At 42.8% G+C, this 15,589-nt stretch overlaps 2 protein-coding genes, 1 long non-coding RNA gene and 1 pseudogene across 42 annotated transcripts; 1 reads left to right on the top strand and 3 right to left on the bottom strand.

The window, feature by feature from the left end:
- Window positions 1–985: 985 nt before the first annotated feature.
- On the bottom strand, window positions 986–3,986 carry LOC4339725 (putative pentatricopeptide repeat-containing protein At3g47840). Its single transcript, XM_015782637.3, has one exon. The coding sequence runs from the start codon at window positions 3,937–3,939 to the stop codon at window positions 1,882–1,884; it is 2,058 nt and encodes a 685-aa protein (XP_015638123.2). The 5' UTR covers window positions 3,940–3,986; the 3' UTR covers window positions 986–1,881.
- A 2,523-nt stretch (window positions 3,987–6,509) lies between these two features.
- LOC107277474 (uncharacterized) lies at window positions 6,510–8,094 on the top strand. Its single transcript, XR_001545898.3, has 4 exons — window positions 6,510–6,770; window positions 7,511–7,632; window positions 7,720–7,826; window positions 7,908–8,094. It is a non-coding gene; the product is annotated as an uncharacterized lncRNA (long non-coding RNA).
- An 821-nt stretch (window positions 8,095–8,915) lies between these two features.
- LOC136356701 (uncharacterized) lies at window positions 8,916–10,338 on the bottom strand (annotated as a pseudogene).
- On the bottom strand, window positions 10,219–15,461 carry LOC9271594 (uncharacterized). 40 transcript variants are annotated; one of them, XM_066310426.1, is made up of 6 exons: window positions 14,898–15,452; window positions 13,976–14,136; window positions 13,703–13,878; window positions 11,163–11,448; window positions 10,861–10,946; window positions 10,219–10,571 (listed from the first exon to the last, which is right to left on the bottom strand). In XM_066310426.1, the coding sequence occupies exons 1-2, from the start codon at window positions 15,276–15,278 to the stop codon at window positions 14,119–14,121; spliced, it is 399 nt and encodes a 132-aa protein (XP_066166523.1). In that variant the 5' UTR covers window positions 15,279–15,452; the 3' UTR covers window positions 10,219–10,571; window positions 10,861–10,946; window positions 11,163–11,448; window positions 13,703–13,878; window positions 13,976–14,118. The 40 variants fall into 40 exon arrangements, with proteins under 40 accessions (XP_066166523.1, XP_066166524.1, XP_066166521.1 ...); XM_066310427.1 differs by having other exon boundaries at window positions 11,193–11,448; XM_066310424.1 differs by having other exon boundaries at window positions 11,163–11,437.
- Window positions 15,462–15,589: the final 128 nt, after the last annotated feature.

Genomic DNA, 15,589 nt, shown 5'->3' with positions numbered 1-15,589 from the left:
CTCCTAATTCTCCTTGTCATTGCCTCGACGCAAAACATATGCTTAATTGGTTCCAGATTCGCGATTCCCAGCTGCATCCATGTTCTTTCGCATCGCCACGCAATTATCGACCAGCTAAATGTTCCAGGATTCGATGATAATACCCGGTTCTCAACTTCTGACCACTTGAAATTCAGATGAGGGAGAGAGAGAGAGAGAGAAAGAAATGCAGCTTTATACTTGGTTTATTCGAGCTGTCTTGCCTTTGGAGGCGTTTATTCTGGGCTCAACACGTCAGTAATAGGCCCCTTTCACTAGCATTGGAGCTTAGGAATTGAAAGGTGCCTTCTCTAGAAGGTTAGGAGGAGAGCTACTATAGCTTTGCTTTAGTCTTGATCATTGATTTGTGATTTTCTTACTGGTACCAGTAGTGCATTTTGGAGAAGTTGATCAATCATCCCTAAACCCATCATTGCGGAGATTAGAGTAATAATACTCGTGGTTCTTTTTAGACATATTAATGACTTGTGGTTCTAAGTAGGACCCTATTTGGTTTGGTACCTCGAAGTCACAACCGGATAAAGCTAAGCAAGAGCAAATGGCTATTGAGCATTGAGTAGGCTAAGTTAGTTAAAGCGTTCCAAAGCCTAAGCTCCATCACCAAAGCAGCATCATTACTACAACTCCCTCACTGTCATGGTGATTTTTGTGTTTCTTTCTACTGGTGTAGTGGTGCTCTATCTTGATTGTTTATGATCAGTTTGAGTCATGGAAGGGACTCACCTGCTTTGTCCAAGGACAGATCCACTGAAATTAGAATTCTTGTTCTGCCGATTCCATGAAAGCTACGAATATCTATGATCCGTTCAATTCGGTTCGATTTATAACCACCATTCAGCACAAGTATGCACTCCATCTAAAAGCATCTGTATGACTGAAAACAAGCATATAACTTTGTCATCATGCAATTGCAAATTATTCCAAAATCAGATCAGGCAAGTGCAAATTGTCAGAAAAGATAGTAAATAATGAGCATATGTACAAAGAAGGTCAAAAGTCTACATACTGATAGACATGATTCACCGTTACATAATCAAAATGTCAAAAGGAAGAATATCCTAGGAGCAGTTGTCAGAAAGAATATGGTACTAACAACTCTACTATAGTACAAGGATTGACATTAACATTGTATATAAAAGAAGAATCATCACCAAGACACCAAGCAATAATATCTTGGTCAAGAATCAAGTTATTAGCAAGCAGCATGTCAGACATATTGATGCAACTTGGGTGCCACCAAAGCGTCAATGCTGCTATGAATATCTCTACTGCCGTCCGGCTCCCTTCTAAAGAACTGATGAATAAGATCAACATCACGCGGTCTGCCACATTCCTGTCTGCTCCAAATCAGTGTGCATAAAATGCTTCCAACTTGTATTGGTTAAGAGCAAGAAATGAACTTCTTCAGTTCTTCACTGTACATCTGATGCAGGAATCAAGTTGACATATTTACGATTTAGGATATGAAACCTGCAGTGGGTATCTCATTGAATTGAAATCCATTCTTGTAAGACATGTCTGCTACTGGCTGTGTATATCCACTTGTGGATATAGAGGCTGGATTTCTATCCATTATCTTAAAAGAAAAAAAAAAGGCATGTCTGCTACTACAAGCTGCAATGCTGAAGCCTGGATCAGAGCATGCAGCATGGTTGCCTCATAGTTGTGCCCATCTTATCGAGAGTTGTCTCTCAAACGAGCTTAGCATTGGTATATGAACTATTCAATCAGTGCTTTAGTGCAGTAGCAGAAATGATTGGATGACCAGACCATCCTAAGCTGCACTGACTGGCAACAAATGCTCATCATAGCACTCATTCGTAGCCAATGCTTCTTATTCAGTTAACTGCTAATCATCATATCCACTTCAGATCCTAAATCCAACTGATCAGGTACATAGCGAGCCATTCCAGTTCCGAAATATATCAACTCAAGCATCCTGTAGATTGCACTGTCCTGGGGATGTGTGCGATCACTGGCCACAAACACCCCTACTCTCCTGCCCTCCCCTCCAACCGTGATTGATGACCAGCCTGCCCCTTTCACAACCCCTTTCTGCTTCATCATATGCCGTTCTTGTGCAGCCTCGTGCCATTGTCCCTTGCTGGCATAAAGATTCGCCATTGCCACATGTGCTCCTGCGCCCCATGGTTCTGCCTCCATTGCCCTCTCTGCAGCTTTCTTTCCAGTTTCCTCTTCTCCTCGGGCTGCACACGCCCTAAGCAAAGATGTCCAAACAACACCATCTCTTTCGTTGGCAGCTATCTTTCCAATCAGTTCCTCAGCTTCGTTTATTCTACCAGCTCTGCCCAACAAATCCACCACACAGCCATAGTGCTCCTTGGCAGGATACAGGCCATAAATTTGGTTCATTTCATTGAGGTATCTCAATCCAAGCTCGACTTCCCCAGCATGACAGCAAGCATTGAGCACACCTATGAATGTGACATGGTCTGGCTTTAGTCCAACATGACACATTTCCTGGAACAATTCAAGTGCCTTCTTGCTGTGCCCATGCTCAGCATATCCAACGATCATTGCAGTCCACGAAACAACATCATCTTTCACACGATGGGAGAATACTATATCAGCATCTAACATGCTACCACTCTTTCCATACATGTCAATGAGCGCACTCCTGATCATTGCATGATGTTCAAGTCCAGCAGCAACAGCAAGTGTGTGGAGTTGCCGTCCAGCATCCAGTGACGCAGCAGTTGCACAAACACTTAGGAGACTGGCAAGAGTGAATTCGTTCGGACGAGGACAGCCGCTGTGATGCCTCATTTCTCTGAACAGAGCGAATGCATCCTCAGCTAGGCCTTCCTGTGCATAGCCTGATATGATGGCACTCCAAGAGACAACATCCTTGACTACACTCTCCCGGAAAACAGCATCAGCAGCCGACAGACAGCCCGCGGCGCGTGTGTAGAGTGTGACAAGAGAATTGGCCACCGAGCGGGCACAGGCGAAGCCTTTCCTTGCAGCTTGAGCATGCAACTGCTCCCCAAGACAGACCCAAGCAATATCTGCACACGCAGCAATAACTGCAGCATATGTGTATTCATTCGGCGATGCAGCCACTGATGATTCCTCACGAAGCATTCGGACAAACGCCTCGATGGCCTCCTTTGCACGGCCGGTCTGCACATAGGCAGAGATCACCGTCGTCCAAGCGGCGACGTCGCGCGTGCCCATGCGGCTGACAGCAGCCAGCGCACGGTCGACGTCGCTGCAGCGCGCGTACAGAGTGGCGAGCGTGTTGGCGACGTAGGGCGTCGAGTCAAGGCCGAGCTTGGCGCAGAAGGCGTGCACCTCGCGCCCGCGAGACAGCAATCCGGCGTCGGCGCACGCTGTGAGCGCGGCCGCGTAGGCGTACGAATCGCAGTGCACGCCAGAGGCGCGCATCTCGGAGAAGCGGCGGAGCGCTTCGTGGCGCCGGCCGGCCCTCGTCAGCGAGGCAACCAGCGTGGTCCAAGAGACCACGTTCTTGTGCGGCATTTCGTCGAACACCTTAAGCGCGAGGCCGAGGCATCCAGCCTTGGCGTAGACGTCGGCCAGGGCCGTGGCGACGAAGACGGAGGAGACGGCCGAGGAGCGGACCGCGAACGCGTGCAGCGACGCCGCGTGCGGGAGGAACCTCGCGTCGGCCGCCGCGGCGCAGGACTTGAAGACGAGGCTGAGGACGAAAGGGTCCGCGGGCGCGAGCGGCGGAGAAGAGGCGCGGAGGCGGGAGAAGAGCGCCATCGCGCCGGGGAAGTCCCCCGCGGCGGCATGGCCGGCGAGGAGGGTGGCGTAGGCAACCTCGTCGCGGCGTGGCATTCCATCGAACAGGCGGTGCGCGTCCGCGAGCCTGCTCGATCGGGCTAGCTGCTTCAGGCGAGCCAGGTGGTCGAGCATCGAGAGCGGTGGTGGGTCGGGGCGAACGGCACGAGTCCAGACGGACCGGCCGAGCCGGAAAGGCGCTGCCATGAATTTGTTGGATAGAAGAACCTGCTTGCTGTTGGTTCTATTGTCCTGGACACGGCAAGATAATTAGTAGGAGTAAACAACAACCAGGCCTTGTTTTGATGGGCCTTAATCCCGGCACAAATCACGATTATGGGCCGTGTTTTCAGCCTATTGAATTGTACTCCCTCCGTCCTAAATATTTTTAGACACGCCGTTAACTTTTTTTTAAACATGTTTGATCGTTTATTTTATTTAAATTTTTTTATTAATTATTATTTTTGATCGCTGAAACTGAAAAGCATGTTCGTTTGCTCAATGTGGTTACACAAACTAGTGCTACTATGTCATAATACGTTCTATATGCTCCGCTAGTATTAGCAATTTCACTATACAAACCGAAGCAACAAACTTCCAATTCCTGGGGATCCAGGTAGGAGTACATCCAAATGAACATATGTGCATACAATAATTATACAAAAAGCGATGTAAAGCTGCAAACCAACGAGACAAGGTAGCGGTGGATAGGATATGTAAAAAGTAATAGGTGATTTCCCGTGCTTTGCTGCGGAAATTACTAAGCAATTCTCAATATTTTTTTTTGACAATCAAGTTAGAAGTCAAAAGAAAAAAAAAGAAACATCAGGTTTATCAGTCAAATGATACCCGTGCTTTAGTATTGATAAGTATATGTTAAATATTGTAAAAGTGACAGATAGATTTGTTAAAATATTGTACAAATGATATGAGAGGTGATGATTGGATATGCTTGCATTTTGATTTGTAGTATTAAATAAATTGTATATCATGTTGTATACTTGCATGAGATTAAATATGTAACTATTGCTAGTGGTTGATGATGTGGCATGGTTACATGTTAAGCTTTAGACTTAGTGTGCTTTAACTTTATAGAAAACATAGATTGGCAAGACGGTTGATGCAATGTCTTCAAAGCGTGCAAGTGCATAAGATAAAGAAATAAGCGAATAGGGTAGCTCATAACCTTGCTCAACTAGGCATGAGTTCAAGATCAAGCACTGAGTGGAGATTGTGTGCACATGTGTGTATCCTGGACCTGTTAAACCAGGAATGTATCCCCTATCTTAATCATTAATAAAGTTCTATCTTTATGTTAAAAAAATTAATTAACAAAACCACAAATAGAATCCCAAATACTATTAAAAGGAGGGACGATAAACACATCGTTAAGCAATATGGTCATGGCAATTGGTGGGATTGCTACAAAGTAAAAAAAATAATAATCATGTTTGATTTTAAAATCTCGATGACATTAAAGAGGGGAGGCAGCGTGTGAGCCGTAAATGACTATAGTGACAAAGCAGTTAATTGTTTGGCGGGACTTATAGAGAGTGAAAAAAATGAACCCAAACGATAATTAAGTTCGATTTTTAAAATCTCGATAACAATAAAAAGAGGAGGCAGTGGACTTGTCGTAGATGAGTATAGTAGCAGCGTTTGACGGGATTTACAGAATTATAAAAATGAAACCCAAGAAGACAATAAACTCTAAAAACTATAATATCCAATTTTTAAAGGTTTGAAACTTCTAGAAAGTAAAAAAAAAGAAACTCCAATGATAATCATGTTTGATTTAAAAAATCTCAATGACAATAAAGATGAGAAACAGCGGGCGAGCCGTAGAATAGTACGGTGGCAAGGCCTCTGATGGTTTGGCAGGACTTCTAAAAAGTAAAAAATAAACCCAAACGATAATTATGTTCGCTTTTTAAAAATTCTAATGATAATAAAGAGAGGAGGCAGTAGACAGGCCGTAGATGAGTATAATAACAGCGTTGGACGGGACTTCTAAAATTTGTTAAAATGAAACCAACGAGACAAAAAAAACTCTAAAAATTATAAGGTTTAATTTTTAAAGGTTTCGAGAAGAATTAATAAAAACAGTGGTAGATCAAGTATGTAAATAAAGAAGGGATGATAAAAGTAAGGCGTAGCAACTGGTGTGATTTTTTTAAAAAAATAAAATTAGAAATACTGTTATGATAATATTTGGTCTTTCAAAAAGACATATTAAAATGGGCTTGATCGGTTCAGCTTTGCTGCGGCTACACTGCAACAGCTCCAATTCAAAAATATGCTATTGATACTGTAGATGCAGCACAGCTACAGACGCAGCAAGCTATACCGATCAAGCCCAATATATATATAAATAATTTTATATGGGGGCTAGGTGCGTAATTGCGCGGGCTACCAAATAGTTGGAATTTATAGTAGCATTGGATTCCGTTAAGCCTTAAACGTTTGAGAAGAAAGAGAGACGGGAGACACGCGTACGCGAGCACGTGCCGTCTCGACCATCCGATCCAATCGGACGGTGGGAGGCAAGGGAGACGGGAGATACGCGTACGCTAGCACGTGCCGTCTCGACCATCCGATCCAATCGGACGGTGGGAGGCGGGAGCCTCTTCTTTCTTCCAACGCAAGAACAGGAGAGAGGGAGAGAAACGCAAGAAGAACAGCACAGAGAGAGAGAGAGAGAGAGAGAGAGAGAGAGAGAGAGAGAGAGAGAGAGAGATCGAGCGCTCGCTAGGGTTCCTCGCGTCTGCACTACTCGATCGCGATGGCGGCGGCGGCGGCTGCAGCTTCCGGGGCACAGGCGAGGGCGAGGCTGGCAGCGGCGGCAGCTTCCGGGGCGAAGGCGAGGCTGGCGGCTGGCGGCGAGGCTCGCGCCGCGGCGGCTCCTCTCCTCCGGCGGCGACGCGGTCGGCCGGGAGGGCAGGGTTTCTGAGACGTTGAACGAAGAGGTATAATCCCCGACTCGTTTCCCTACTCTTTCTTCTCTTGATGTTTTTATTTGGGGTGGGGTGGGGTGGGGTGGGGGTGGGGGTGGGAAGGGGATTTTGATGAATCTCAGACTGATCCTGAAGGATCATCTGCTCGATGAGGTTACGGTCATGAAGAAAAGAGTCCACGAACTATCCACAAACGGTCATCAACAACTAGAGCATTATCTGTAAAAGTACTGCATGGTGGCCTTTCTAATCTCATGATGACCTGCATTGCTGACCAAAGTACTGCTAGATGCTCATGCTATCTCATTAAAACAGTGATGTTGATTGGTGGAATGGTACTTTTAATTTGGTATTTTTGGGTTCCTAATACTTTAGTATGATTCTGAATCTTTCCTTACTGCACTAGAATATTAGGAATTGACTGATCTATAGTTTATTTTGAGCTGCACAATACTAGTACTGAATATTAATGATTATGCATTGACAGTATATATATGTAGTTGGGCACATTTTAACTATCTGTTGTTTTGACTGTGTGTGCTGACCTGAATAGAGGACTAATTTAGAACTGCTCCAAATCTTAGGTTGCCGTTCATTTTAATTACTGAGAAAATTGTAAGGATTGAGTTAATTTAGAACATAGTTGTACCATTGTAGTAGTTGTTCATGTAATGAGAATTGTATTCAATTTCAGTAGTGTATTAAATATGTAACTAATTTGGGACCCTATTTTCTGTCGAATCATATTGTAGCTCCAAGCGCTGAAGGACGAACAGCGTTTCATAAGGCATGAATTCGAGGCGCTGCAGAAGTTTACGAAATCAGAGCTGGACTTGAAAGTGGCAAAGATGGAAACCGTCGTGGCCACAATGAGGTACTACTTCCTTTGTTCATAACTATAAGCATTCCAAGCAATTGAAATTCTAAGGCTTTTCTCTGACAAATTGATTGAATTCTTTAGGGGTCTTCACGAAAATTCTCAGAAGGAGTGCTTGAAAAATAGTGTCTTGCTGTTGGGAGTCACCGCCGCAGTCTTCGGGGTTTTGCAGCAGCAGGCTGAGCGTCCAGGTTCGCTGCGCTGTTGAGGGTCTTGTTCTTTTGTGGATAGTTTGCCCAGCAATGCTGATAAAATGTGTCTCATGCTTGCAGGTGTGGAGATTCCAACCACCGGCAAAAGCGAGGCTTAGGAGCGCAACTACGCGAGGAAGGAGGGTGGTTGTCAGTAGTACTCGTGATTATAAGAGAGTCGAAACATTTTATCAGCACTGGTAATGATACGCATAGGGCGATATGGATTACTACTGATGAGCTATGATGATACGTTTGCAACCTAAAATGGTTGGGCTGCCCTATGGATTGATTACTGTGTTTGGTTGCATTGCATCTCTCTTGGTGCGGTTTACGTGTAACAATTGCTACAGTAGTAGTTGTGTGTGGAACCGTGGATAGGCAGTGAGCCTGCCCAGCACTCGGGAGTCTCATCTGAGAAGAAGGGCGCGGCGTTTCTCTGCCCGCGCAGGAAGCGTTGTATTTGTCAATTTGCACCAGTACTACCAAAGAGCCACAACTTGGACTAGTGGCCCACCGGCCAGTGAGAGGCAACGGATAACAGATAATGCGGAGGAAAAATTGGTTGTGTCCAGCGTAAAGACACTTTTTTCCGAGTGATGTCGCCGATTCAACAATGTGACATGTTAGCTCAACCAAACTCTTTGCAGAAAAGAAATTGAGTTTGTCATGACGGCGGTGCTCTGGCATCACCCTCAGACCTGAAGGGTCCTAAAAAAACCATTTAGTTGCCACGCAAAAACTTTTCATCCTGTCACGTCAGATATTTAGACACATGTATTGAGTATTAAATATAGATAAAAAAACTAATTACGCAGATTACATGTAAATTACAAGACGAATCTTTTAAACCTAATTGCTCTATGATTTGATAATATGGTGTTATAGTAAACATTTGCTAATGACGGATTAATTAGGCTACATTTAATACTTCAAATGTGTGTCCGTATATCCGATGTGACACGTTAAAACTTTTCACCCATAGAACTAAACACAGCCTGAGACACATTCCTTTCGTTCTCGGACTCAGAGTGCCTAACAGTGAACAAAAAACCCAAATTAATTAGCAGCAATTCCACCACATTTACTTTATACCTTTATTACATTCAAGTTGAAAGTCTCCAAGAAAGGAGAAGTATCAAAGAAGGAAACCTGAGAGAGATAATCATAGGTTCCTCCACCAAGAGCAATATTTAAGTACTTGAGGTGATAGAATTTGCTAGGCAGCATCTGTGTATTGACCATCTGCAGATTCAAATACTACTAGGTTTCACTGTAAGACAATTATTGGTTATAAGCGTATGCATCACGAGTTGGTCGTTTTAAAATCTTATTAAGAGCGTATACCTCAGTGTCAGAATGTATAAGAAGCCTTTCAAGATTTGGCATGCTGGATGGCAGCTCAGTACGAGCATAAAAGGCTGCATCGTTACATAACCTGTAGATTTGCTTAATTTGCACTGTTTCACCAAGTGATACTTGTACACGAAGGTCACCCGCAAAGCGAAAACTGGAGAGATTTGGAGCTTTGCTCTCTATAACTCGCAGCCCGTCGCAAGTCATAACCTCTAGGTAGCTGAGACGCTGCAGGCATGGTATTTTCAGGGATTTTATCGTGCTGCAGTGTCTGAGTTCCAACCGCTCCAAACCCAGTGAAATAGAGAGAAGAGAACTTAGCCCGTTTTCCGTGATATTCACCATACACAGCTGTATTCTTGTCAAGCATTTCAAGTGACCAATTCTGACTTTTGGATGAAAGTTGCAACAGGCAAGATAAATATACCACAGTGAATCTCCAGATCCACCAGATAAAAGCTCTTGTAATCTGCATTAACTGATGACAAATTAATGATCAGCTCTTCAATCCCTGGTTTGACAGCAAGCTGAAGCCAATCGTTGAGATGAGCACGCCAGTTGGCGCGCTTAGCTTTATAGTCCGTCTATGTTGTTTGTGCTATAAATAGGAGTAGCTGAATTTCTTTGAAACTCATGCAAAAAAAATTTGTATAGGAATTAGTTGAATTTCTTTAGAGTTCATTAAAAAAAATTGTACATTCTAATAAATCGTTCCAATTTAACATAACAATTTGAGAAAATCGTCAATTTACTCTTTGTTTCCATCTATGCTATTCAAAGTTCCTTTGTCTGTCTAAAATTGTAATTAAATTGTCAACTAATGAAAAATAGATGTTCATAATTTTTTAAAAAATTAAAAGTGTTCAAGTTTTTTTTTTCAAGAAGCTACAAAATTTCTTCCTATGTCATAACAATTTCTTTTGTACGATGATTCATTAAATAGAGTAGGAAAAAAGTACAAAGCTAACACCCTGCAAGACAATAGCCAGGAAAGTAAAAAACCCACCATCACGCACCGACACAGAACCCAGGAGAATTGACAACCTATGCCACATTATCAAAATCAATAGAGTTACAAATTTATTCCTATGACATAACAAATTGCAAATATATTGTAGAATTGATAGTATATAAACAACATCATACCGACCAGCATCACTATTACAAAGATTGGACCCATGTAAAAATCGATAGGAAGATCTACTTCTCAATTTGTACAAATATTAATCAGTACAATATTACAAGGATTGGTATAAGGTGATCACCCAACATCTTGAACTCTGCCAAATGTTGGATGCATTTTCTGTCTGCGCAAAGGCCTCTCGAGACCATCATATTGCCTTTGGATTGATAAGCACTGCACCCGGCATGGCTAGGACAGTAAAGAACCTACAGGTTCATGGAGGTTGTCATAATGGTATTAAACTTCTAGGCAAGATTTACGAGAGGTGCATAATTGCAAAGCTGGCAAATGAACTATATATAACTATTTCTAAAATGAAAACACATTCTTATTGTCGATGTGTCATTTGCATTTCTAAAAAAAATGTCATCGACTTATTGCACTTAAAGCTCATTTTTTTGCATGATCAAGTAGTCAAGCCTCTTGAAATCTTACTAAACCATGGTTTGCATTAATCAGTATAGAGAACTTATTTCTCCCTCATCTACCGCCTACCCCAAACACACGTTCCCACCACCGATCATTCCGTGCTGATAATTCCTTCAGCCTCAATAGCATGGTTCACCTGAGCAACTAATAGCCTGTAGAGAACAGAAGGTGCAAAGGTTTTAAGTCATACACCATATTGCTGAAAATTGCAGCTGCACTCAGTACCTAGCATCTAGCGACTATCTAAATATTTGTATAGTTATTGACTTATTGGGCAATATCTACCTTGACCAATCAACTACATTATCACAGAATGGAAACTTTGAGCTCAGTAACCATGAACAAACAAATATAGAGGTGATCTGGACCTTTAATTCGAAGATATTAATAATACATACTATAGGACCAGCAAGCAAGGAAGTTCCAGAGTCCACAATAGCAGCGCAGCCTTTTGCATAGAAGCCAGTTGAGTGGCCATCAATAAGGAGATCCCCCGTGTTTAACTGCTAGTAGCCTTAACGAGAAACTGGGACATAGGCGTGATCCCTCTTATAGTGCTTTGGATCCATGCCACCAAAATACAGGCTCACCTCACCACCAGAGGATGCACCAGGTCTCGGTTCAGCCAAAATGATAAAATCACCTGTTGACATACTGCAGCTGTGAGTGCCTACTGATGCAAGAAATTTCTAGCCTTCACAAATCCGTGCTAACTCTGCACTTTGTTTGTTTATTGCTATAACATTTGATTTTAACTGGGCAAGTGTAAATCGTCTGTACTAATGGAAAATAGCAGTAGCTGGTACCTAACTTCATGTTTCAGTACAGGTTACAGTAACCCAATGCAATTCAGCTTAGACTAGAAAATCTGTTACCAAGCAATTAGGCTCATATCAAAGCCTTTGCAGGTTAGTCAGGTTATGGTGCAACATTGCAGCCTGCGAACTACTATATTTTCATTTGCAACAAAGCAAACCACATTTGGCTCATAATCTTGTAAATAGGCCATGCAAGCCATTTTACCCAAATGAATGGCAAGAGCAATGTAAGTCTTCCTCACAACTAATGATGGCCATGCAAGTCATTTTACCCAAATGAATGTGCCATCTTCATCCGCATGGCAACCCATCCAGTCATGTACATACTGATGTAGCATACATAGTACTTCCTCCGTTTCACAATGTAAGTCATTCTAGCATTTCCCACATTCATATTGATGTTCATGAATCTAGATAGATATATATGTCTATATTCATTAACATCAATATGAATGTGGGAAATGCTAGAATGACTTACATTACGAAACGGAGGGAGTATTTTTTTTAAAGGACAGCAAAAGCTTTGCCATGTATATATTAATAGAGAAGATAGTAGTAATTTTTTTTCCTAAATGTTAAAACTTTGAAGGAGAAAAAAAATGTGCAGCAACTATCCACATAGTATAAAGGAATAAGAATCCGTCAATATAATTTCGTTAAAAAAAGAATTTGTCAATATAAGGGCTACAAAACACCATCTCAAGCCAGTGTCTACTCAAGAAAGAAAAAAGGAGCTCATATGGTCTGGCCCAAAGCTGAGAGGCTAACACAACACAAGCTTGCAGCCCAGCACAAACTAAGCCTGATCTAAAGCAGGCCCAGTCCAAACTTCAATACAGCTAAAGAAATGTTTGGCATAAATCTATCGATTGGATGGATGATTAATGGAACAGTTGTTACTAATTTGACAACCCAGAGATCGGTTTGCCCCAAAAATTGGATTCATGAGATAAAAATAAGATGAAAAAGTGACCAACCTTGACCATACACCCATGACCTTGCCTTTCTTGACCTTTATACACTTGATGTGCACTAATTAGAAAATTTGTATCTACGCATGATACTAATGGCCTTGAAATAATATTGCAAAGGAATGAACTTACAGAGTCCTAGTTTTCATATACATAGTACTACATAAAGAGCCACGTTGATCATCTACAAGACTCGCGGGAACAATACCTGACATATAGAAGTATGTTCACAAATACAAGAATAATAAAGTAGGTAGTCAGTATATAAATAGATAGCAACACTTGTATGACAGATTATAGATGAACTTGTGCTTTGTTGCCTGCAGGGTGGTCACATATTAGTAAGCACATTTTTAGGATATTAGCAATGAAATTTCAAATTTTAGAAATAACTTACATAAATTTCGAAAATAGTCTGGGAGTTAGAATTTCACAAATAAACTTACATAAGTTAGTGACAACCTAAAATTAGCAATCAATTTCACTGCTCTTTCTTTTGCTTTCATATGTAAAAAGGGAAATATAAGTCTCGGAATTCTATTGCTAAGATGATGGCCTGCAAGATTTCCATTTCTGTAAAAACTGCCAGTTGCAAGAGTTGTTGGTCATACTCATTATCTCTATGGTTGAGAATTATGATCGCTAGGATGCCGAGTCTTTCCTTTGGGGAAATGGTGCATTCTATTCTGTATATATATAGATAGATAGCTCTTTCTGGGTACTCTCAAACCTTTCCTATAATAGACGGCTTTGGCAAAATAAGCATTAAGTTTCTCTATAAACACCTTTGAAAAGGGAAAAAAATCAGTGAAAGAGGTATACCGAAGGAGAAAAGAACTATAGTCACAATATGTTCATTATGCTCCAGGTTGTGTACACATTGTGATTATAGTTGTGCAAGGCCACATCGTCATTCCCTATAAATCAGACGGTGACATGAAACAAAATCACAATATCATACCACCTACTTTGCCGGTAGAATGCAAGCCTCAAATCCATCGGGTCACTAGAATATGAATGAGCTAATGTATTGACAATCTACTTCAATTAGTTATATCTTATTAGCTAATATACAAAGCCTTGCATATCCAAAAGGATAAAAAATAATAGATAAATTACCAAAATGTGTAACTCTTGGAGGCTGCAGCACCATACCATCCTCCAATCCAAGCACGAATCTAGTTGGCAGAATAGCACCAAACTCTATGATGGCTTAAAAGCTTGACCTGCCGTGCCTTGCAGGTGATGTTTATGTCTGGCAGGTTATGCAACACGCTCATGAGCTCGTCATCGGGCTGTTACGAAATACAACAAACGTGCATAGTTTGCATAAAAAAATGTGCATTTGGAGGAAACTCATGTTCTGAGGTGGTAAGAAGGGTTCTTTGGGACCTGGTCGGGGTAATTGTGCTTTTGGTCTTTTGGTCATTATACCTTGCTGAAGAAAATAACAAATTCCAGGAGCCACTGTATCCTTTTTCAATCAAGAAATTAGCCGCATCAACTCCAATATGGATTTGCGTAAGATTTTTCCTTCAGCCTATAACATTTCCCTAAGAACATCGAAACAAATAAATTAGCCATGAAAAGAAGAGTAGCAGTTAGGTTTTGTCATGGAAGTAAAAAAGATAGTACATGATGAGCAGGAAAATAAGTAAAAACCATGCATCTACTTTGTTTGTGCATTTATTAAAATCTGAAGAAACAAAAGTGTGTGTGGATATATAAACTCATAAAAACACAATGATATATACCTGTAATTGAAATGCCACTTTCTCAGTGATACCTTCCTAAACAAATAACTTATGTACAAATGCAAGCATATCTTTACCATCAACATAACAAAAAAATAGAACAAAGACATTTTTTTTTATTTTGACAGTGAATTTGAAAAATAGGGCACATCAGTGCCCCTAGGATACATTCATTAGTGGGCCTAAATGCATTAGGGTCAGGTTATTTTTCAGTATATCTCAAAGCTAACAGGAAACTAAACCTGAATTAATTGGTTACATGGCTGCAGCTTTTGTCAATGAAAAAAATTAGGCAAAACAAGTTAAAATGGATGTGGCAAACAATGCTAGGAATGCCCAATGTGGCAGATCTACAAGTTCATTGGTATGTTCATCTGTTCATGGATTCATGCCCTTTGGATTGACTTTCTCATGTGCAAACAAACGATATTTGGAACTGACTTTATCTGGTTACCTTTTTGATAATTCCGGTGTTCATTAAGCAGGCCTCTTATAAACATTATATTGTATGATTCTATGACAAAACATCCAGAGAGAAGAGATCGATCACACATAGCAACCTGCTTGTGCAGCAGATCGCCGGCGAGAGAGTATAACAGAAGCCACCTGGCGTCCGTGCCCACGGCGACGGCCACTCTCTCACCAGCCTCCCCGGCGTCCTCCCCAGCGAGCGGGATCCACTCCACGGCGGAGATCCGGCCGTCGTCGGGCCCCAGCGCGGGCCTCACCGTGACCCTGCCACCTCCTCCGGCGACCGGGGCAACCGCGAGCACGGACCGCGCCGCAACGGCGACGGCGAGGGCGCGCGCGCGCGGCGCGAGGGGAGGGAGCACGGCGGGGTCGTCCAGCCACCCCTCCCTCTCGCCGGGGCCCACGGCGGCGAGGTCCTCGGAGGCCGACGTGAGGAGAGCCACCTCCGCCAGGTAGCCTCGCGGCGCCATGGGGAGGGGAAGCTTCGAGGCGGCGGCGGCGGCGTGAGAGGGAGAGGGAGAGCACGGGTGGGACGAGAGGGAGGAGGGGACTGGGGCGGCGGCTAGGGTTGGGGAGGCGCCGGCGCCGGCGGCGTGAGAGGAGAGGGAGGAGGAGAGGCGGGCGGAGGCGGCTAGGGTTGGGGCCTTGGGGGCGGGTTAGTGCGCGGAGCTTTGCGAAAAAGCCCCTAGTCTTTCTAGTTTCACACAGCAGTCCCAACGCGCGATTTTCCCCTCCTTCTCATGTAATATCCGTCTTTTCGAAGAGCCTTTACGTAAAAGTA

This window comes from Oryza sativa, chromosome 5 (genome assembly GCF_034140825.1).
Source record: "Oryza sativa Japonica Group chromosome 5, ASM3414082v1".
NCBI lineage: Eukaryota > Viridiplantae > Streptophyta > Magnoliopsida > Poales > Poaceae > Oryza > Oryza sativa.
This window is presented reverse-complemented; position numbering and strand designations above follow the sequence as displayed.

What these genes read in the sequence shown, in the direction of transcription:
- LOC4339725 (XM_015782637.3), bottom strand. Translation starts at nt 3,939, where the DNA reads ATGCTCGACCACCTGGCTCGCCTGAAGCAGCTAGCCCGATCGAGCAGG.
- LOC9271594 (XM_066310440.1), bottom strand. Translation starts at nt 15,278, where the DNA reads ATGGCGCCGCGAGGCTACCTGGCGGAGGTGGCTCTCCTCACGTCGGCC. An exon ending in ACACCGGAATTATCAAAAAG is followed by an intron (nt 14,137 to 14,791) that starts GTAACCAGATAA and finishes CGATGTTCTTAG; the next exon opens with GGAAATGTTATAGGCTGAAG.